Source organism: Paraphaeosphaeria sporulosa (assembly GCF_001642045.1).
Source record: "Paraphaeosphaeria sporulosa strain AP3s5-JAC2a unplaced genomic scaffold CC84scaffold_16, whole genome shotgun sequence".
Lineage (NCBI taxonomy): Eukaryota > Fungi > Ascomycota > Dothideomycetes > Pleosporales > Didymosphaeriaceae > Paraphaeosphaeria > Paraphaeosphaeria sporulosa.
The window spans coordinates 305,855-327,809 of record NW_017253375.1 but is presented as its reverse complement, the minus strand read 5'-3'; the positions used below and the strand labels follow the sequence as shown (position 1 = coordinate 327,809).

The following is a 21,955-nucleotide window of genomic DNA, read 5'->3' as shown; positions in this document are numbered from 1 at the left end:
GCGGCGGCACCCGTGGGGGCTTTGTCGGGCCCGCTAGCGCAAAAGGGCCGTCATGGGTGCAGAGTGGAGCCAAAAAAGTTCACGGCGGACGCAAACGACCATTCCTCTCTCCACGCGCGACCACTCCAGCACGGCTGAGGAGACCCATAACCCGGTCCCCGAATATCGCACGACACCGCGAATTATCGTTGGCTCCTGATATCTGTGCAGAGCCGTCTGCCGTCGGCAACTTGTGCGACATAACCTTTGCGAAATACCCTCGCGGGAACCATACTTACCACCAAAAAGACTTCCCGTCTTAGGAACGCTACACCTCCGGCAACATGAAGCTCAAGCGCGCGAAAGCCTACCGGAAGCTCATGCACCAGTATGAAGTCACATTTGGCTTCCGCAGTCCGTACCAGGTTTGTATTATATCTTGTGCACTCTGTTGACGCAACACTAACTAGCGCGCAGGTCCTCGTTGACGACCAAATCCTCGAAGACTGCTGGCGCGGCAAAATCCAGCTCCTCGAGCGGCTGCAGGGCTGTCTCCAGGGCGCCATCAAACCCATGGTGACGCAATGCTGCATGCGAGCGCTCTACAACGCGAAGCCCAAGGTATGAGCATACCCACCAACACTTTGGGGCGTCTACTGACTTTTCTAGAACGACGCGCTCATCAAGTGGGCCCAAGACAACCTCGAGCGCCGCCGCTGCAACCACCACGAGCTCGAAGAGCCGCTCTCCGCGCTGGAATGTCTCTCCGCTGTCATCGACCCCAAAGACAGCAAGACAAATAAACATAGATATGTAGTCGCATCACAGGATCGCAAAGTGCGGGCTCATCTCCGCACCATACCTGGTGTGCCGCTTATATATTTGGAACGCGCTGTCATGATGTACGTCTAGTCCCAAGTGGCAGCGAACTTCACTGACGATGCCTACAGTATGGAACCGATGAACACCGCCTCGGAAGAGCTAAGGGAGCGGGAGGAGAGGAACAAGTTCAGATTGGGACTCAAAGGCCAACGCAACCCCGACCAGCCTCCAAAGAGGAAGCGCGACGACGAAGAGCAAGGTGCCGAGGAGCAGAACACGGAAGAAGCCAGGCCGCAGAAGAAGAAAAAGCAGAAAGGTCCCAAACAGCCTAACCCACTGAGCATGAAGAAGGCCAAGAAGGAGGTTCCCCCAGGAAGCGCGACGAAGCCCAAGTCTACAGAACCAAAACCGCCCCGACCGGCAGCGGCAGACTCGACCGACCACCCCGCAGCGGACGGTGAAGATGCAGGACCCCGCAAGCGGAAGCGGAAGCACAAGCCCAAGGGTGACGGTGACGCCGCAGCCAACGTCGACGCAGAGGCGGCAGCGGCCTGATTTACGACTTCGAATGCGTGTCCCTGGTCGCGATATAGCATCTACAGGTCTATGAGGAAGATGCTTGGCGCATGCGGTCGCCTTCAGACTGTGAATGGTTAAAAGAAAGAACATTCGCAGGCGTTATTGGCACATACCCAACACGCGGTAGACAGGAGGAGCTTTGAAGCCTGCGACACAACAAATCGTGCCATGTTAGGCCTGCTCCTAAGGATATCCTGTGGCCAGGGTTAGGTTAGATATCGCCCGCCAGGCTCAGTTCACACCTTCTTGCCCTGTGCAAGGAGGTCTGAAACCTTTGGCGGGAGAACCAGCGTACTACGGTCGTTACGCTTGACGAACTCGACGATCGCCTCGGCTGTCTTCTCAGGGAGATCTTCCTGGAGAAAGTGCCCAGCTGCAGGAAAGACTTGCAGCTGAAATTTGCCTAGAGTGCGTCAGATACCACATTAACATATGAACATAGCCGGACTCACCTTGCATCTGTCCGATCATGAGCTCCTTGTCCAGTCTGTCCGTTCCCGCAAGTATAAGCAGCTTCGCGCCCTTGCCGCCCAGAAACTTTGCGCTCATGCCATTGAACCAATTCTCCCAGTATGCCTCTGTGCTGCCCAATTCTGTTCGCCACGCCCACTTCCCATCCGGCGTCTGCAAAAGCAAACTGGGCACACTCGCCCTCGCCGACTGCGGATTCCGCAGCGTCCTCGACCGTATATGCCACTCGATCGCCGCGGGCAAGCTGGGAAACGTCTTCGGCCTGCTCGCCAAGTAACTCTGCATGTGCTTCAGCGCCTCCATTGCGCTCCCCTCGACCACATCCAGCACCGCAAACCCCAGCACCTTGCTCCCCAGGACCCCCTTGTTCGCCACGTGCGTGACCACCGCGCCGCCCAGACTGTGTCCGATGAGCACCATAGTCGGGAGCTCCGTCCACCCCATCTTGCTCGCCGTGAGCTGGATCATGTCGACGAGGTCTCTGCCGAGCACGTCCACGGACAGGTCGGCGTCGACGTGGCCCTCGGCGTCCCACACCACGCTGCCGTGCTCGCGCGCCTCGACCGCGAGGATGCCAACGTCCGGCATCAGCTTCCGCACCTCCTTCGCCATCAGCGCGAAGCTCAGCGCCGAGCTGCCCGCGCCATGGTGCAGGACGAGCAAGTTCGCTTTGGGAGACGCCGGCGGGGTCAGGTAGACGTGGAACTTTGCATGCCTGGACATCGGCGAGGCGGGCCGCTCGAGGTAGAACTCCTGACTGAAGTAGGAGGACCAGTGGAGCACGGGGGCGGGCCGCTGGTTGCTTGTGGGAATCACGGTGCCGGTCGAGCTCATGGACGATGCAGAGGAGCTGTCGTCTTCGTAGGCGTCGGCGGGGTCTTCGGCGAGGGGCTCGGGGGAGGGGAGCGCGCTGAGCTTCGTTTTCGCGAAGGCTTTGGCGAGATCGGACATTGCGGGTCGTAGGAAGGCAGCTGGCACATGGAAAGAAAGTCAATTGGGAGGGGAATTGCGAGCGGACGGAATGTTGTTGCTGGTGTAGCATGCGTAGGGTGGGTGGGGGTTACGAGTGCCAGGGACAGGGGTGCGGGGTAAGCGAGACGGTGCCATCCTGCGTCACTGTTCGCCCGTGGAGAGGGCGTCGTTCGAGATATCCCAGGCGAATCTCGCGTGCTACATGGCCACCAGCGCACACAGGCGATATCGAGGAAGCGGCCTTGCGTGGCGGGCCAAATAACAACACATGATGCGCTAGCCGCGTAGTTGATAGCCGTGGGCAACTCTTCGAACCGCATTCGAGAACCATGACGCAAATCGCTGCTCTAGCGCCATCCGCCATCTGATCGCCCCGACGCCATGCGGCTTTCGAATGCTTGGGGAAGCTATCTTTCCCGGAGAAATAACCTGTTCTGAGCTTGCTCTCACTTATCCTTCGCATTTAATACCGTCGAAGTCAATCTTCTCAATTCGCGAAGCTTTGCGACCGGACCCGGAGCTCCTAGAGCTCATAGTAAAGATGTGGGGAGGAAAGAAAGCTCCCGATGACGACGGCGAGTCCACGTCGCGAGCAGACGCCGCTTCGGTAGATGCTGGGCGAAGCACGAGGAGTGTGCGCTCGACACCGCGAAGCAACTACGAGAGCAGACAAGAGCCCACTGAGAGGACCAGACTGCTCGACGAGGGACGACGGCCGCCAAACTCGGATGGCTATCTGGATCCTGACGACCCAGCGGTACGTCTACTTCGTGGATGACCTGCACACTACTAAACGCACACCAGGTCTCGCCGTACAACCTGTGGTCCGTCCGATTCCTCCGCTACTTCACCATCCTCTTCTTCATGATCTCGTGCATTTGGTGGACGCTGCTCTTAATCAGCATCTTCATCTCGCCGCCGGGTATGCACTCTCGCGGCAGCGGCTTTTTCGACTTCGCCTTCACCTGTCTCACAATCGGCAACCTCCTGGTCCAAATTATCTTCTTCATCGCACCCGCCAAAGCTCTCCGCATCACCACAACCATCATTGCCGTCTTCCTCATCATCGACATGATCCTGATCCTGGCCGTCCCCAGACTCCGCCTCGAAGAAGGCTGGGTCGGCATCGCCTCCGTCGTCTGGGCCGTCTTCATCGCAATCTGGTGCATCATTACCGACCGGGTTGTCGCCTGGGGCAAGAGAGAAGAAGAAGAGCGTCTCACCGGCCGCCCGGAGACGCGCCGCACGCTGAAAGAATGGCTCGCCGTGCTCCTCGCGACAATCCTCACGACCGCCTTCATCGTCGTCGCCATCCTTATGACAGGCACCCTGAGCGTCCGCGCGCGCGACTCCACCCTCAGATTCGCCGGCGAACGCATCCTCGTCGACGGCGACAAGTACGCCGTCCACCTGGGCTGCGTGGGCAACATCTCTTACACTCACGGCAAGCGCGATCCAACCATCCTCCTCGAAGCCGGCGAGGAGCCCGCCGAGTACGACTTCGAGCACTGGGCTTACAACGCTGTCCAAAACGGCTCCATCAGCCGCTACTGCTACTGGGACCGCCCCGGGTACGCCTGGTCCGACAATGCGCCCTCGCCGCACAGCGCGGGCATGTCCGCAGACGCACTCTCCGAAGCCCTCGCCAAAGCCGGCGAGGAGGGCCCTTGGATCTTGGTGTCTGCTGGCACCGGCAGCATCGTCTCCCGCATCTTCAGCTCCCGCCACCTCAAGCAGGTCACGGGGCTCATGCTGGTCGACCCCATGCACGAGGACCTGCTGCACCGCATCGGGAACCCCGGGCGCGGCTTCGTGCTCTGGGGCTGGGGTATACTCAGCCCGCTGGGCATGTCGCGGCTCGCCGGAGCGATCTTCAAGGGCCGCACGCGCCAGGATCGCGTGTACGGACGCAACGCGTACCAGGGTGGGAAGTTCATCAAGGCGGAGCTGCAGGAGAACCTCGTTGCGGACTCGCTGTCCAAGAACGAGGTTGTGTCTGCGAGGAACATCCAGAGCAGTGAGACGCCGCTGGTTGTCGTCAGCAGCGCGGTCAAGTGCAGGAGTGATGGCGAGTGGGAGCGGAAACAGAGGGACAGCACGAAGTTGACGGAGAATCTGGTGAGCTGGGATGTGGTGAATAAGGCGCCGCACCAGGTGTGGCGGACGCTGGAGGGGAGGGAGGTCATGGAGAAGAGGTTGAAGCAGCTGGTGAAGGCAGCGAGGAAGGTCAATGCGACGGTGGAAGAAGAGGAGTAAGCCCACAACAAAGAGGGCGGAGGTGAGGTGGTGGTAAACTTCGTTGGTACATATGTTTTGCTTTGCGGTACGGCGGTTTGCAGCTGGGAGATGTGAGGGTTCGCAGACTGTTTGATTTGAGCGTTCGCACTGCGCGCGTTATCCGTACACGTTAGTAATCTCGATAATTTGTAGTCCAACTCCATGGCCGCGTTTTACTGGTACAATATATACAGATCGTACAGTTCTTCCCTCATCCTTCCAGCCTTTCTACGTATGCAATGTGCAAACTGCACGCCCCCATTCTGTAATCCTACATGTCCCGACTCTTTGGTGGTAGCATACTCTAGCCCATGGCCTTCAAGAAATTCCGCTCCTTAATAGCCGCCCGCCGCTTATCCCGCATCGCCTTCGTCAACTCGCCTCTCGCCTCGCCCGCCTTGACAGCCCCGTCCACAGTCCCATCGCCAGCAGGGAGATCGATCGTCTGCTCGTATATCGGCACCTTGGGGACGAGCATGCCCGGGTTCGCGAGCTGTTCCTTGCGCAGGCGCTTGGCGGCCAGACGACGTTGTTTCTTCGATTTGGCTGTGGCACGTTAGCATACCGTTCCTGATTCTCATACAAAACCATTCACGTAGTTGGAAAATATGGATGCAGTGTAGTACGCAAGTGGAAGGGTTGTCTTACAAAACAGATCTCCCTGCCCGCCGGCCTCCCCCTTCTGCTCCTGCCGCTCCAGTATGCTCCACAGCCACTCGGGGTACTCCTCGTCCGGCAGCGCCACGGGATCCTGCCTGTCCTTCAGGAAGTTGAGGCCCTTGAGCGGCGTGCCAGCCGGCACGGAGCTGCGCACGAGCGGCGCCTTCTTCTCTGCGGCTGGGGGCGCGGCATCTTGTTTCGGCGCGGGCGTGATGGCTTCGCTGAAGGGCTGCGCGGCGGAGGTGGAGGTCGCGGGCGGCGGTGGTTGTTTGGCTGTGGGGGTGGGTGTTGCGGTGACGGGGGTCGCGGCGCGGAGGGTTGGGGCCGTGGTGAAGGCGCGGGAGGGTAGGGAGATGGATGTTGATGGTGGTATTCGGGCGCGGGAGGCTGCGCGGAGGCAGGTTCGGCAGATCATTGTGGTGGTGGTGCGTTGGCAATGCGTGTTTGAATCGAGGTTCTTGGATGCGCGACTCGAACTTTTGGGCGGAAGGGGTTTTGCCGAACGTCCGAGGAGGAGTCGCGACATGCTTGGAACACGCTCCTCCCCGAACTCGAGAAACAAAGCTAGGTCCGCTGTTTGCTCAATAGACCTGTCCGAACTCAGCTTTCCTAATCATGGTTTATTGAGTCGCCTCGCCCCGTCCGCTCCGCAACATGACCTTGAGTACTGGCGGCTCAGAAGGATCACGTGACGCCTTGTTCTCACCCAAGTTGTGCTCCTCCCTCATCCCCGGGCTGCCAGCGGTATCTGCACCGAACATGGATGCCACGCATAATAGAGCTTCCAGACTTAGTGGTCGGGACAGCGCCCCAGCCCAGCTAACGAGACCTCATGGTGGCATGGTACTCGACCTCGAACGGATGTAATATGCACTCGAAACCCCTTACGGATTTACAACACCCGGCATGCAATGCACGAACATACTGGAGCCCACCTTAAATGGCATTGTTATTTTCAAAAAGACATAGCAAGAGTACGGCAAGTCCAGCGAAGAGTATAGAACGTACCCTGTCTGCAAGTAGGGATGACTTGGAGGAATTCGCCGACTATCCTCTGAGAAGCGTCCGCGAGATCAAAGCAGAAGAAGAAGAGACAGATGAAGCTGAACAAGCCATGGAATACGCCGAGTTCGATTTCGAAGAAATCGCCCCAAGCTGAAGAGCTAATTGGACATGCTGCAACACCACTCGAAGACGCATCAATTGACCTGAACCTATCTATCAGAACCTCGCGAACTATATGCGACTCGACCACCGAAGCTAACTCCATGTGAAGAGCTGTTCAGAAGAGATAGTCTGCGGAGTTCAAGCCTCACGTCGCAATCCGACACTCGCCACACATACCAACCAGGGATATCGCTTCGTACTCTCGAAAAAATATCTCGTGATAGCAATGCTTCGGCCGATTGTTCAGGACTATGAACCACAGGAGCGAAATGGTGGGTAGCCTTACTGTTGCCACCTCACCCATCAATGCAAGGGCATGCTGCTAACCGCTCATGGCGACGGCCTGGACCCGAAATGCGCTACTCTCATGCATCTGTTCAATTAATTCTGTCCGCTGGGATGTTCGTCCTTAAGATATTCAGCACGTCTTATCGACTTGCGCATGCCGTTGACGATTTTTCCTGAGAAATTTGCCGAATGCCCATGACCGCGTTTCCATCCAACACACGCTGATCTGGTTCTCCCCAATGTGTGGGGCTAGAAGACTTGTCAGTAGGCAACTAAAGCGCATGAGGTTCACGAATGTACTTACAAGTGCGAAAATGGGTCAGGATACCAAATAAGTACCGAGGATCCCACGCCTTAACTCGCAAAGTATTGACAGGACGCCGGGGTCAGTCATCAGAAGACGATGCGCGTCCTGGCTAACGAAGCCGCAGCGTCCCGAGGCACGATCTCGTCCCACTTGGAGAGGGTCTCAAGCACTTGGATGTTGCCATCACTCGTATCCGGACGGAGGCCGAGGTCGTGGCCCTCCTAGGTGAAAAGCGCGTGGAACACCATGAACTTCAATCCAGTCGGGCGGCGAAGGAAGATGTCCCCTACCAGGTTCACGTTAGATGGCGCCATTGTGGGTTGGGAAATGGGTCCGGAAAGAACTATCGCGGAAGCGAAGAGCATTGAGTGAGGCCCAGCAGTGGGCGATGGTGCATTTGGGCGTGTGGCCTGAAATAGCGAGATGGTGCGTGGAGGGCTTCATAGGGGCATCGTCTAGCGTTCCTAGCGGATGCGTAAGAGGTACCTACCCGCGCGATCTCAAATAGATGATTCTCAAATACGCGCTCGACTCCAACGACGCCGGTGATATCCATATCGGCTTGGTGAAGGACGGTACGTACAGAAACATCTCATGACTCTACTGTTGAGCAGCGAAGAAGACTCAGCTAACATATTGTAGGTACAACACTAGTCTCTCCCGCCTTCGCAACGTTGCAGAAGTCCCGGAAGATAAACAAGGAGCTTTTCGAGGAGGCCAAATATTACATGTTCAGCAAGAATTTCCGTTTCATCTTCGACAGTAGGCCATTGGCCTCACATGTATGTCCTCCGTGCAGTCCGGAGGGTGGTATCCATGGCGTGGAGTTCTGGTGTTACCCGTGTATATCTTGCACAGTTCACCGTGCACGGGTTGTTCGCGCAAGACAAGAAAGTCAGCCAGGCTGGTATCGTTGGTCTCTTGGCCATTCTGACAGTCTACGAACGCGCTCGCCCCATTCCACATTATGATGACGCAGGGCCGTACCTCGCACATCTCGTTGCCACTTAAGGAGAGCGTAATAACGCGTCCCAATCTGCCAGCGCCGTGGTTCGCGCGCATGAAGAGCTCGGCCTGGCCGCCTCGATGAACAGGCACCTACAGTACGCACCGCGTCTACTCGACATGGCATTCCCCGCGCTGAGAAACCTTGACATCGGCCTTGATGTTATCGACATCGCCACGACCCCTATCGTCAGGATATGTTCACCTTGAGTAACCCTATGTGGAAGTTGTTCAACGATACATCCAGAGTATTACTTGGGCTGCATGTTTTTGGAAATTGCGGGAAAGGGGTCAAAATCGGCGACATGGACATTCGTATATTGTGGAGCGACTTCGTCCCGCGTTGTTGAAATTTCAGCGTCAACATTTTCGCAGATAAGCAGGAGGAGTTCCGAAAGACTTCTTGCGCTGTGTCCGCACCAATTCTCCGGCCAGGAGCATTACTGGCCATACACTTGAGTCATAGATGGTGGGCATCAAAGGCCCGTAAACCTCTCGTACCGAGCTAACGATCAAACCATAGAGTCCACAGAGCTAGCCCGAAGCGTACGTGTGCATATCTGACTCAGTGTTTTCCGAGGGTTTGTTGGTATATATTGCCAAGCATGATGAAGGAGCTTGTGCTCTCCAGGTCCAAGGGCGACCGCATCAATGGAGATCATTTCGTGAATTCCGTATTTGTGATTTGGCGTACGTTTTGTATGGAATTGACAGAGGAAACGGGCGTACATACAGCTACCATAGATTTGTGTTCAATTGGCAACCATACTGGGTTGTTAACCATAGCGTTGACTCGATGACTGAGGAGTTATTTCATTGCAGGCATATCGGTCTTCAATCCGCTTATGGACGGCATGCTACGCTCCCCAGCTTCATCAAATCACATCTCTGGTTGCTTTATTATCTATTTCTTGCTTCTAGCAATCACAATTCAGTTGCTACACGCTCGCGTTCACATCGGAGCTTATCCCAGGCCACCTGTCAGCTCGATACGTACCCGGGTCGTAGAATCTGAATCTCGCACAGTTTGGACCGGATAACTAACTCAACCGCTGTAATAAGCGCCGGTGAGTCTGCTGGCTGGAATTTGTGAGAGGAGCGAGCGATTCCATGCGTGTCATGATTGCACGCCTGAAAATTGAGACTCAAGTCAACGTTCACAGTGGAAGAGATTCAATGAGAGACTACGAGTTGGGCTATGGAGCGAGACTATGAAAGCGAACCCAAGCCGTCCAACTGACTCCACCACAGTGAATACCTGCAAACCGCCAGCCATCAACTGTGCGACACATTCGGGAGCCTTAGAGCACCAATGCTACCATCGCGCCGTCTAGTGGTCCCACTAGGCACTGTCGGATGATCCCTTAGACCACTTTCCATCGGCTCCCTTCTTCCACTCGCCAGAGTCTTCAGAGGAGTCTTTCTCCCATTTCCCGCTCGACTGGTCCTTGTGCCATCCTTGGCCGGTTTCGTCCTTGAACCTAAACTAGGGTTAGTGGGAGTCAAGACGTCGATCGCACCCAATGGTACACTTGCCACTCGTTGTCGTCGTCATCCTCGCCGTCCCAGGAGGGTTTATCCTCGCCATCACTCCACGAGTCGTCCGTCTTTCCCCAGGAGCTGCTGCTGTCGTCGTCGTCCTCCACCCACTTTCCGTCCTTCTTATGCCATCCGACGCCGTTCTCATCCTGGTACCAATCGCTGCTGCTGTCGCTACCCTTACTCCACGGATCGACGGTCTTATAGCCGTCCTTCTTGAACCAGGAGTCGAAGTCGTTGCCGTTGCTCCATTTGTTGCTCTTGTCACCCGAAATCTTGCGCCACCATTGGTATCTACATCGACGCGTCAGTGAGGAATTAGGATGGGTGTGTGTGCTCATTTAGCGCCATGTTCTTCGTTGAGAAGGCGTGTGACTCGCACTCGGTTCCTTACCCATCATTGTTCCTGCAATGTTGTGAGTTACAGCAGTCGTAGAGGCGGCCTTGGAGAATCTTACCACCAATCATCCCACGAACCGTATCCCTCGTCCTTCCACGGGCAATCTTTGCACAGATGTTACACTCCATGATTCGTCTTTCATGATGGTTCGCTTACATTTCTCGGCGTACTCCTTCCACGTGTCGTAGTCCTTCCACTGCTCTGGTTAGTGTTCAGTCCGCACCAGCAACGGCCATCTGGTGACTTTACGTACGCCGCCGTTCCTCTTCCATTCGTTCCAGTTCACAGCGTTTGTGTTCGCAGTTCCGCGAGCAGCAACGTGACCAGCACTAGTGTCCAGAGCCATGGGGAAGGCAAATACGGCCGAAGCCATCATGGCGAAGGCGGCGAGTGTGTAGCGCATGTTGAGGAGTTGTGGAATCAGCGATCAGGGCTGGTGGTGAAACCGAAAAGTGTCAATTGTCTGACAGGAGATGTGGTGCTGATGGGATCAGTCCACAGCTGGGATCCCGGGCTTAATGACGGTTACGGACTCTTATATACTACCATCGCTTCGAAAGCTGTAACACTATTTGACGTGTCTTCGGAAAGAGGAGGAATTCACGACTTCGAGATCAGGTAACATACGTCTGAGTCTAGCCGTTTCGTGATCCAGATGGTAAGTGCTTTCATGCAGTAAGACCACCTGAGGCCACGAAAGCCAACCGGACTCATCGCCGCCGGGTATCTTTGCTGGGATCGAGTGTCGCTCAATCGGGATAGGATGGTGGGAAACGTCTGTGCAGGCTTAGTGTCTTTGAATTCCAGACGGGAGAGGTTGGGAAGTCATATGTGCAACCTTTTTCTCCCAATTGCGTGTTCCGGAATGATGAAGCTCGTGTAGTAGGAATTTTGTAACACGCATCACGTATGCAATTGTTGCGGACATACTAGAAGCCGGCGGCACTGCGCTGATTGCCTTTGTGGAAGCTGAGCAAAAGACGGCGTGAGTACTTTTCAAACGCTTTTACAGAAAGCCAAAGAACTGTACGGGTAATCTCAAGTACTAATTTTCTGGTAGGGGAACGTGAAGGGCCGGTGAATGTAATTTGTGAAAGTGTCGATGCATTCCAACAACAGCGTGATCAACAGATATCGCGAAATCGCCAAAGGGATTTTGTCGTCGCGTGGCATAAGCCTCACATAATACGGCCCCGCACTGTACTATTACCGGAGCTGTCACCCAGATGATGTCCGATTAATGCTCGCCGAAGGCATGTCAGCACTCAGCAGCTTCATGTCATGTGATCAACATCATCTAACCCCCCGATCAAGTAAGCAAACACTGTGCACCGCACGATCAGAGAAATTGATCAGGTTCCTCAACTTTCCAGTTGGATACCCCAGGCATTTAAATCAGGGCCCTAATCATGGGTACAGAGGGCTGGGCTATCGCTGAAGCAACCCTCCCTTGAAAGGGTCTGCTGAGTCTTGTGCGCAGATAGACAGGGCATCGGATGCTGTCGCCTGCACCATGTTACGTCAAAGAATGAGCAAGGCGGCCACCTCAGAGTCCTTGCAGTAGCTACGTGCCGTGCACTGATCCGTTCGCTCAACATGTATATGGTAGGCTCCAGGGTCGATCCCACGTGTGTGCCTAGTCCTCACAGGAGATCACCCGTGAGTCTCAGGCTGGCTGTACCCCTCCACAAGATCAAAACATTTCATTGTTTGGATTCCCGCACCCCCGACTATTGGCTGAGTCGCTTCGGAAACCCATGTAGAATCGAGCCAATCTATGTCTGAGTTGAACAGCGAGTCCAAGGTCGATGGCGGGTTGATGTTGACCGTTGCTTGCGTAACGTGAAATTTTCCACAGTTTGGAATGTATATGTGGACTGCGTTCCCGCCGTCGCTGCCCTGACTACTGCATTCGTGACCATCAGAGTACCCGTCAGGAGTAAAGTCCATGTTAACGATAGCGCCGGTCCTGCTCGCGCTTTCCATGGATAGAAGAGGCTGAAGTAAATCGACAAGTCTGGAAGCAATCGGATCATCACTACTCCGGGCAGTCTGCTCCATATGCTCAAGTGTCTTCTCCACCAAGCCGCGATCACTGACACGTTGGTGGGTGAGGTAAGAAAAGGGATTGGTTCCAGCCATATACTCAAAGGGACCCTGATGTCCACGGCTACCGCCAATGTGCGCTAGACAGAGGGCTGCGCTGGCAAAGAAAGCGATAATGTCGACACCGCGACAGTAAGATTTCAAAGTCGTGTCACTACGAAGAGCCAGAAACCGAGTTAAAATGTCCCGACTCGCATTGACCGCAGTTATCTTGCTGTACGTGACGGAATGGCCGTCAGAAGAGTACACAAGATATGGGAAATGCAGTTGTGCCACCAGGAAATATTGTGTGATCTGGATCATGATTCGACGCATCAAGGATAGATCATCCCTGTTCTTTCGTGAAGGACCAGGGACGACCCACCACTGCGGCGCCATGCAGGAATATGCGCCCTGTAGCAGGTGGTCAATCTCTTGTGTCACTGCAGGATCTCGTGCATCACATCCGTTGCGATCAAGGATGCGCCCGCCAACAACGAGATGCAGTCGTTCCAGCTGCTCCATAGGGTGACATATCCCGAGATCTTTCTTCTCAAGGAAATTGTTGTCGCTCCAGGCTTGTGGTGCACCCAACATCAGCGAAAGGTAGCGGTCCGATTCGACCAGTCGAAACCAGATATAGTCGAAGTCGATTCGTGCTCGTGTAGCTGGATCAATAACCTTCAGTGATAGAGAATGGGAATTTAGGTGTAACCCCATGAGCTGAGCTAACACCATGGCTTTCCTCAATGAAATCAAGGCCCGACGTAGATTTCCACGATAATTGTGAACCATGCTTTCGAGCGCAACACACTCAATCCCTTCGACGGAAAGGAGTAGGTCGTCGTTGGAAGTCACCAATGTAATGGCTGTATTGAGAAGACGGTCCGCCACATCTCCAGAATACGAGGTACTATTTAAGTCCCGAAGAGGAGACTGTCGAAGGAATGCGCTCAGCAGCAGGACCTTTCGAGCAACAAGCACGGGGTGTGCGCCGTGCGGAGGTAGTTGCAGTACGTCTTGCGGTGATACTTCTCTCTGAGACTCCAGACTCGAATATGAACTATTCAACGGTCCGTACAGTATACTGCAATCTTTCCCGGTAATATTGTAGATCACATCCAAATCAGCATCATTCGGCCAGACCTCAGCAAGCGCGCAGTAGACGTTATGGTATGTATCATGAAGTGCGATATCTTCCTTCTGAGGTACTGCTGGCCTTTTCGGTCTCGATTCGACCGTGCTTTCCCCTCCTAATTGATTCGGCGATGAACAGACTGTTAACGGAGCCGGGCGCTGGAATTGTGTCGCTTTCTTAGTGCTTGTCGATACCTCTTCATGGAAGCCCTGACTAAGACAGGTGGTCCCTCGGCTTCTACAGCCTACGCAAGCCGCGTCGCCGGGAGCGGCGAAGATACACCTCGTCTTACGTCGCTTGCATTCCCAGCAACTTTGAGTCCCTTTGCGAATTTTCCGTCGTCTGGGCGCGGCAGACATATCCATCGCCGTGCACGAGTCGTCGTCTCACTCAAGATTTCGCAATCATGCCTTCATAGGTCTCATGCTTCTTAGCCAGCAAGAAGAGGTGGTGTGGTTTTGGGAGGAGAAGAGGTGCCCTTTCTTCCACCGCGGCGGAAATAGAATTGGGACTAAACCTATTTCGGACGCAAGAGTACGTCCGTTCGTAAGCATCGCCGCGGTGGAAAAATCGCATATAACATCGACATGAGAACACTTCTTCGATTCTGAAATCTAGGGATCAATCATCATTGGCATCTCGTTAGAGTAGACTTTCGATTTTCTGGCTCTCTGGGCCTGTGGTACTATCAACGATGGTAAAGATTGCTATAGCCGGAGGCAACGGTCGTATGTTCCTGCATCGTACTGAGCATTCTTGAGCTAAGCTTGACAGAGGTTGCTCAGGAGGTCATTGATGTACTCCTTGCAGCAAACAAGCACGAGATTATGATCTTGTCCCGAAGTGTGGGTGTTCTGAAAGGCTCTGGATCAGAATGTGTACGTTGCTGATATCTGACTAAGGCTCCCAAAGAAGGTATCGTAGCAAAGACCAAGCACCACATCGTAAACTACGATAGCGTGGACGACTTAGTCAGCGCTCTACGTGGGGTGCACACGGTGCTGTCTTTCATCCAGATCCTCTTGGACGTTGATCAGAAGTCCCAGAAGAACCTCATCGACGCAGCCATATTGGCTGGAGTGAGACGTTTCGCACCGAGCGAGTACGGAAGGTTGGTGATCCGCACCTGACGAATCGCAAATTCAAATTGACTGTCGACTAGTGCCGGCACGATGCATATGCCATGGTGGGAGGGAAAACAGAAGATCCGAGAATACCTGAGAAAGGTCAACGAATCTGGAAAGGTAGAAAGCCCCTGCTACAGTGTATTTTTCACATTGTGCAAGCGCATTGCGAATCGTCTTCGAGACCAAAACCGAATCTAACCGCGCCTGTCTAGGCCCTTGAATACTGTCTATTCCAGCCAGGACTTTTCTTGAACTACTTGGCATACCCAAACAAAACAAGCAAGCATCTCAGCCCTCTCGGTACCGTGTTTGATTTTCAGAACCAGCGTGCCATAGTCGTTGACGGACACGAAACTGCTGTTGTTACGTTGACAACAGTGGGAGATTTCGCTACCATCATGGCGATGGCGATTGAATATCAAGGCTCATGGCCTGAGATTGGTGGGTTTCCAGGGAACAAGGTCACAGTGGAACAGATCATCGAGATCGGAGAGAAAGTTCGAGGTAGAGCAGCGACTCCCTGCATGATCATATCTGACTGACTAGCTTGCAGGGGGTCAATTTGCTGTGGAGAAAGTGAAGCTAGAGGACCTCGAGAAGGGAAATTTAGCGTCTTCTTGGGGGTTGGAAGTGCCTCACAAAGCTGTTTCTCAGGAAGAGGCTCAGCGCATGCTGAAACAAGTCACTATCGGCATGTTAATGAGCGCTGCTAAAGGCGCTTGGGAGGGATCAAATGAACTCGGCCAGATGTTCCCCACTTACGTATTTACTGGCGTCGAGGAATTCCTTGCTGGGGTTTGGCACGACTAGGTGTAAGTATGAAGAAGCAGCTCAAGTTGTGAAGGCCGTAGGGTACTATCGAAACGGTAGGATAGACGAGGTTATATACATACATCTGCCTAGTACACTTACGCACGGTCCAGGAACAGTAATTGCAAACTCTTGTTCTAGTTGTCGCAAACTGTTGGCGAGAGCCAATAACTGTAATCGATGTGTCTAAATACTGCGTGTGGTGTTCATAGTAGATGTGAACCCGCATATGCCAAGCCACCAGTCCCAATGTGTGATGAAATGACTAAGCAGAGCTAACACAACTGTCGTAAGTCGTCGCATCGTCTAGATAGATATATGGAGGCAAGGGCAATGGCAGGCACTAGTCTGAAATATGCGTACCCGTTCTGGAAGCTGCGCAACCCGGACGATGCGGCACCTCCCGGTCCACAGCCCTACCCGACCTGCATCCGCTTCCAAGATTCTGCGTACTACCAACCTGCATCGTATAGGCCAAGACGGATGGAGTGGCAAGCTATCCAAGCACAGCCTCTGTCTATCCGTTGATTCCTTCGCTGCAGTTCTCACCAAACAGTCATCATCATCCTACGGCTTGACGTGTCTTCGTGCAGTACAGCGTTGGATTCTCATGTCCTCCGCATCTTAATATCGTAGACTAGCCGCTTGTAGATTGTTCCTAAGTGAATTATGTCTATCTACGTTATTAAACTGTGTAGTCCCCAAGTTTACTTCGCTACAGAAGTTGGTTCATTACGTTATAAGATCCACTGCCCACGGCAACAAAGTCCGCAAACGCTTGGCCCCTACGTCAAGATATATGGACTCCAGCTTCAAGAAAACTCGTTGTCGTCTGCGCCAAGAAGCAAAATGTGAAATCATCTTTTCTTGGCCGTGTGTATGTTACGCCGTACTCCCCTTCGATCAGTTCTGTTCCAGGTCCAGAATCGGCACGCAATCTCGAGAATCAACACATCATTCTCCTGTTCAAAATACATTTGTAAAGATAGCGAGCCCAACTCTTTTCAAGCCGGATTTTCGTCATTTGCAGCAAAGATGGCACCACCAGAGGCACGTATCATTGCGTCTGAGCACCCCGACAAAGTTCGTATGCTCGTACTAGAGGTAAGATGAGCAATTTTGGAGGGAGGAATGGTCGCTGAAGCCATTACAGACGGATGATCCGCATCCTGATACTCAGGAAGAAAAAGGGTCGTTTGGTGAAGTGTTGAACGATCTATTGGTAGAAGCAGGGGAGCAGCATGACCCAAAACTTGCTATTGAGACAATCATACACTACGCAGTCGAGCCACGAGGCGGGAGGATACCGGAGCCTCCGGAAATCACCGATGACATCCATGCCATTCTGATCACAGGAAGTGTATATGATGCTCATAGCGATGAGGCGTGGGTGTTGAAGCTTCTTAATCTGATCAAGCGTATGTAATTCGATTCTGGGGAAAGTCGAAAATCTAACATTGCCAGACCTGTGGGTACATCGACCGGACATTAAGTTTACTGGAATCTGTTTTGGCCATCAAATACTATGCCGCGCCCTAGGATCCACAGTCGAACCGGAAGAAAATGGCAAATGGGAACTTGCGCATACTCACATTGAACTCAGCGACGTCGGACGCTGGCTGTTCAGACTTGACTCATCAGAAAAGCACATCCATTTGCATCAGATGCATATCGATCTGGTGGTGGATCCACCATCAGCTTCCAAAACCGATCTGCTAGATCCGAGCACCGAAGTGCACGTCTGGGGCACATCGGATCACACTGGCGTGCAAGGAGTATATATTCCCACGAGGCTGTTCACCACCCAAGGCCATATGGAATTCGATGACAAGATGGTCAAAAGACAGCTCGAGATGCGGGTGCAGAGCGGCGCGGTGGAGAGCAACGTTGCTGAAAAAGCAGCAGAGAGGGCGGAATGGCAGCACGACGGGCTTCTAGTGGCGAAGGCGGTTCTGAGGTTCTTCCATGGAGACGACGATAAAGCGCCGTGACGTGGGACTGAAGTCGGAGTTGCGCCGGAGCACATGCAATAGAAATACTCCGATAGCTTCGATTAATGCCCGTGGATCGGCAGATCAAATCAACACCCTGTTTCCCTTAAGCAGGTGACATCGCCAGGAACATGACAATCATCTAGCATGTCATGTATCCGCGTTTAAATCGATGCGGTGTGATTGTTGCAGGTGACGCTTCCTTTTCCGGCATGGTGACGTACGATAAAAGACGTGCGATACCGGTAATGCGCCATCCACAAGGGTTCGGAAATAATAATGTCATATCTTGAGAAGAGTGCTACTCCGTTCTCTTTGCATTATCTCGTATTGATTCAAGTCGCCTTGTTTGAACTGCTGCTAGAAAGCTCTTCCACACTGTATAACAACTCCCGCTTTTCCGGTTCCCACATCCCGGTGCGGTAGCGTTTGCAACTTTGCGGAGAGCGTTACCCACACAGAACACACGGATATATCGGCAATGCGGAATGATCCACGACACCATGACTTTTTCGGACTAACTTTGGTCACTAGAACAGAATCCGTCACTGTGATAAGGATGGCTTCCCTCAACGCGTGTCGCGTGCTCGGTTCGCCTCGCGCTCGTTCATGAGCGCAACAGTCAAGAATGGGGACACCAGCAAAAGTCTCGATGGACGATCCCAAAAAGGAAGAACAGAAGATAAACACGCTCACTCAAGATGTCGAGAAAGGTACTGAGGAGGTCACACTTCAAAGAACAGTTTCGGGGCCGCCTTACTCGATATTCACTCCTCGTATGAAGATATGGATAATCTTCCTTGTGAGCGTGTCGGCTTTAATATCTCCATTTGGGGCCACGTTGTTCTACCCTGTGTTGAATGTTCTTTCTGACGAACTGCACGTCACGCCGACCAAGACGAACATTGCCATCACGACTTATATGGTCAGCATTCGACTCGTTACTAAGAGTACGCAGGAATTAATGAGCATAGATCGCCCAAGCCATTGCTCCCGCCCTTATCGCTGGCATGTCCGATGCGAGTGGCCGCAGGCTGTCATTTATAATATGTTTCGTGATATTCATTGCCGCAAACATTGGCTTAGCCCTTCAGACTGTACTGCCTACCTTGCCCGATCTTCTTTAAAGTATGTTGCTGATTCTTTGCTTCTTACAGAACTATATCGCGCTACTCTTATTACGATGCGTGCAGGCTTTTGGTTGCAGTGCTGCCATAGCATTATCGATCGCTGTAGTGGCTGATATCTCGACATCGGCAGAGCGCGGTACATATATGGGCTACGCAACAGCGGGTATTCTCTTTGGTCCAGCCTTTGGTCCCACTATCGGTACGTCTTCTCCTCAGGATGAATATGTAGTCTTTCTGACATGTCACGCCGTCATAGGAGGCATACTCGCGCAGTATCTAGGGTGGAGGAGTATCTTCTGGTTCCTAGCTATCTTTGCTGGGGTTCTGCTCGTTATATTCACCTTCTTCTTTCCAGAAACATGTCGAGCCGTTGTGGGCAATGGTTCTATTCCTCCTACTGGTATCAACCGATCCGTCTTCAGCTATCTACAAGAGCGCAGACAACGACAGGAATGTATGACCGACGAGATGGGAGCATCGCCACCCGGGAAAAGAAAGTTTACGTTCCCGAACCCACTCATGACCCTTCGCATACTTGGTGAAAAGGAATCATGCATCCTTCTTTTATACAACGGGTTCTTCTTCACGGGTATGATGGTGGTTTCAGCCGCACTTCCGGACCTTTTCAAGGAAGCTTATGGCCTGGACGAGCTCAAGATCGGCCTGTGTTACATCTCAATCGGTACAGGCTGCCTGGTCTCGTCACTGACCATGGGGCACGTCGTAGATTGGAACTTCAGACGCCATGCAGCGCTGAACGACATGCCTATAACGAAGGGCAAGCAACAAGACATTCGGAACTTTCCCATCGAGAAAGTCCGACTCCAAGTCGGCGCTCCTGGTCATTTGATAGGGACTCTATCTTTGATAGCTTTCGGCTGGACAGTGAAGTACAAGACGCACATCGCGGGACCGGAGATTGCTTTGTTCTTCATGGGCTTCGGAACGTCCACAGCGTTCAACCAGACAAACACCCTGCTCATAGACCTTCACCGGAATCAAGCGGCTACCGCGACGGTGGCCATCAACTTCGTGCGCTGCTTAATGAGCGCAGCCGGCTGTGCGGCGATCATTCCTATGTGTCATGCAATGAATCCGGGATGGGCGTTTACGTTGCTCGGATTAGTGTATGCTGGATTGATAAGTGTCGTATTCTGGATCATGAAGAATGGGATGAGATGGAGGTTGAAGGGTGAAGAGAAGAAGCGTTCTACTAAAATTGGGCAATGAGAGATACACCATTTCATACAAAAGTAAGGACACAGAATGAACCGCAACCCACTCGCTCGGCCCATGTTGTAGTCTTACACAGTAGCACACACATTGTGTTTTTGCGCGCCATATCCTCTTCCATTGTTCTGCCTGGTTCATTTTTGAAACAAGCAGCAAAAAAATCATGGAAACTATTGAACCAAGTGTGTTCAGTCCCAAGAACAGCGTCAATAAAGTCAGGGTGTTGGGAGCGCTCGACAGCCGACATAGGACTTTCGCCATTGCATTGCCGACTCTAGCAAAACAGCAGCATTTTCTACGTCCATGTAAGCTTTTAAGCACACGGTAATCTCATAATTATCTAGTGATACACCGACTGGGACCATGAGGTGCTTCCTGTTTTTATTTCTTTCTGGCGAGCAGACAGCAGACATACCAAGAAGTTGTTCTAATATTTGGTCTCCAGCGCCATACGCCGCCGGTCTTGCTGATGTTGGCGAGCGAACAAACGACCCATGTGAAGCCATCTAAACCCCTTTGAGGATCTCAGACATATCATTTCGGCGAACTTCCGCTTCCGACGCCCAGCACATAGTGAAGTCCCACATATATGCCTATTATGTTGCTGTTCTTGAGAGTCTAGACTCCAGACACACAGTGCTCCATTAAATCGGCTCTTAGTTGATTCTTAAGTCCTCAGCCCAGCACCACTCCCACTATACCTTCTGTGTGTTCATCTGAGAGCGCAGTGCCCATGTCCATACCTTTCGCCACAACCGACGTGGTTTGTTCTCCCAGCACCACCCCCCTTGGCCCCCGGGTCCGCCGTGTCCAAAGCTGAAGCCCAAGACCCATGGCGTCTGGCTTTCAATTGCATGTCGCTAGCGCCGGCTCCCTCTCCATGAGCTTGGGTCTCCACCAATTTAGACAGTATATTAATGCAGCATGCGCAGAACAAGTTGTATTATCGAGGCCCCAATCTTCAACGCGTCATGGGCTTTCACCAGAATTTAATTACACTCCCCAAATCCAGGGCATAACCATGGAGGAGAACGCAATGTGGACTTGTAACATTGCAATCCACAGACCAACTTTGGACAGGACATCAACCGAAACATACCAAATGAGTGTTCTTTCCGAGATCGCAGTCTCCAGTACATCGGCCGATGTCGAAAAGGATTTTAGTCATCTTTCCTTCCATTGCATATTCCAGGTGTATTTTGCTTTCAAGGAGCTTATATGCTGGGTGAAGTATGCTTTCAATCCCGTGATTAGCTCCACCCCCATTACCCGCTTTTGATCAACTTTGAGTGCCACACCCATAATCATGCCCCTCGTCTATTCCTTGTCTATTCCCTAGCCTATGAGGCAGAAGAAGAAAAGATATTGGTCCCTTCCCTGAATACCCAGCTCATAATTCGCAAAATGTTCCTTCTTTACTCCCCCAAAGACCTTTTCAATGCTGCGATTAGTTTTGAAGTCCCCAGCCCCGCTCGATCGTAGGGCTATATTCAATACTTGGTTGGGGCCCAATGCTCCTCCCACGCCATGCGCTGTATGCGGTATCCGTTTTCATCCTCAGAGCCCACGTAGTCAGGCGAGTCTAGATATCAGACTGCAGCACCGGCATCGTGTCCATTATTCTAGCTTCTTTTCCTTCACACGCCACTCAAGCCCCATGAATTCTTCTGGATAACACTTCCAGTCACCCCCAGAGGCCCAGTCCGTTCCTCTACGACAAGGCTGATTTAGTGCTCAGACCACATTCCAGGAAGGCATCGCATTTTCATCCCACAGCTAAGCCCCATCATCATCTCGTCTCTGTGTTGTGTTGCGCAAGGAATCTCACGGACACCATACCCAGAATGTTGGCGTAATTTCCGAAACCTCATGCGACTACCGAGCCCATAGAGCGATTTTCCTGACATCGTTAATCCCCAGCGCGTGGCCCTTTCTCTTCGGGCGCAGACCCATGCTGCTCGGTGATCTCCCATTT

At 53.0% G+C, this 21,955-nt stretch overlaps 9 protein-coding genes across 9 annotated transcripts; 5 read left to right on the top strand and 4 right to left on the bottom strand.

Moving 5' to 3' along the window:
• The first annotated feature begins 118 nt into the window (after positions 1–118).
• CC84DRAFT_1169721 (uncharacterized protein) lies at positions 119–1,785 on the top strand. The gene is made up of 5 exons (XM_018179737.1): positions 119–232; positions 289–404; positions 457–600; positions 649–881; positions 930–1,785. Exons 2-5 carry the CDS (start codon positions 324–326, stop codon positions 1,354–1,356), a joined length of 885 nt encoding a protein of 294 aa, XP_018029367.1. The 5' UTR covers positions 119–232; positions 289–323; the 3' UTR covers positions 1,357–1,785.
• Positions 1,486–3,024, bottom strand: CC84DRAFT_1169720 (protein phosphatase methylesterase-like protein 1). The gene is made up of 2 exons (XM_018179736.1): positions 1,833–3,024; positions 1,486–1,783 (listed from the first exon to the last, which is right to left on the bottom strand). The coding sequence occupies exons 1-2, from the start codon at positions 2,800–2,802 to the stop codon at positions 1,617–1,619; spliced, it is 1,137 nt and encodes a 378-aa protein (XP_018029366.1). The 5' UTR covers positions 2,803–3,024; the 3' UTR covers positions 1,486–1,616.
• CC84DRAFT_1169719 (mitochondrial integral membrane protein-like protein) lies at positions 2,955–5,289 on the top strand. The gene is made up of 2 exons (XM_018179735.1): positions 2,955–3,580; positions 3,628–5,289. Exons 1-2 carry the CDS (start codon positions 3,365–3,367, stop codon positions 5,077–5,079), a joined length of 1,668 nt encoding a protein of 555 aa, XP_018029365.1. The 5' UTR covers positions 2,955–3,364; the 3' UTR covers positions 5,080–5,289.
• Positions 5,170–6,211, bottom strand: CC84DRAFT_1264559 (uncharacterized protein). Its single transcript, XM_018185317.1, has 2 exons — positions 5,749–6,211; positions 5,170–5,646 (listed from the first exon to the last, which is right to left on the bottom strand). The coding sequence occupies exons 1-2, from the start codon at positions 6,173–6,175 to the stop codon at positions 5,405–5,407; spliced, it is 669 nt and encodes a 222-aa protein (XP_018029364.1). The 5' UTR covers positions 6,176–6,211; the 3' UTR covers positions 5,170–5,404.
• A 3,630-nt stretch (positions 6,212–9,841) lies between these two features.
• CC84DRAFT_1264557 (uncharacterized protein) lies at positions 9,842–10,869 on the bottom strand (the record flags this gene model as incomplete). Its single annotated transcript, XM_018185316.1, has 6 exons — positions 9,842–10,008; positions 10,058–10,360; positions 10,461–10,472; positions 10,525–10,570; positions 10,623–10,662; positions 10,720–10,869. 6 exons carry the CDS (start codon positions 10,867–10,869, stop codon positions 9,870–9,872), a joined length of 690 nt encoding a protein of 229 aa, XP_018029363.1. The 3' UTR covers positions 9,842–9,869.
• Positions 10,870–12,119: 1,250 nt separating this feature from the next.
• Positions 12,120–14,048, bottom strand: CC84DRAFT_1105254 (uncharacterized protein; the record flags this gene model as incomplete). Its single annotated transcript, XM_018175090.1, has 1 exon — positions 12,120–14,048. One exon carries the CDS (start codon positions 14,046–14,048, stop codon positions 12,120–12,122), a length of 1,929 nt encoding a protein of 642 aa, XP_018029362.1.
• Positions 14,049–14,383: 335 nt separating this feature from the next.
• Positions 14,384–15,863, top strand: CC84DRAFT_1131757 (NAD(P)-binding protein; the record flags this gene model as incomplete). Its single annotated transcript, XM_018175913.1, has 6 exons — positions 14,384–14,417; positions 14,464–14,540; positions 14,592–14,800; positions 14,852–14,933; positions 15,029–15,320; positions 15,370–15,863. 6 exons carry the CDS (start codon positions 14,384–14,386, stop codon positions 15,624–15,626), a joined length of 951 nt encoding a protein of 316 aa, XP_018029361.1. The 3' UTR covers positions 15,627–15,863.
• A 798-nt stretch (positions 15,864–16,661) lies between these two features.
• On the top strand, positions 16,662–17,617 carry CC84DRAFT_1223291 (class I glutamine amidotransferase-like protein; the record flags this gene model as incomplete). The annotated part of the gene is made up of 3 exons (XM_018183478.1): positions 16,662–16,730; positions 16,780–17,044; positions 17,091–17,617. The coding sequence occupies 3 exons, from the start codon at positions 16,662–16,664 to the stop codon at positions 17,615–17,617; spliced, it is 861 nt and encodes a 286-aa protein (XP_018029360.1).
• Positions 17,618–17,924: 307 nt separating this feature from the next.
• CC84DRAFT_1169715 (MFS general substrate transporter) lies at positions 17,925–20,189 on the top strand. The gene is made up of 4 exons (XM_018179734.1): positions 17,925–18,542; positions 18,592–18,714; positions 18,775–18,946; positions 19,004–20,189. Exons 1-4 carry the CDS (start codon positions 18,246–18,248, stop codon positions 19,975–19,977), a joined length of 1,566 nt encoding a protein of 521 aa, XP_018029359.1. The 5' UTR covers positions 17,925–18,245; the 3' UTR covers positions 19,978–20,189.
• The last annotated feature ends 1,766 nt before the right edge of the window (positions 20,190–21,955 follow it).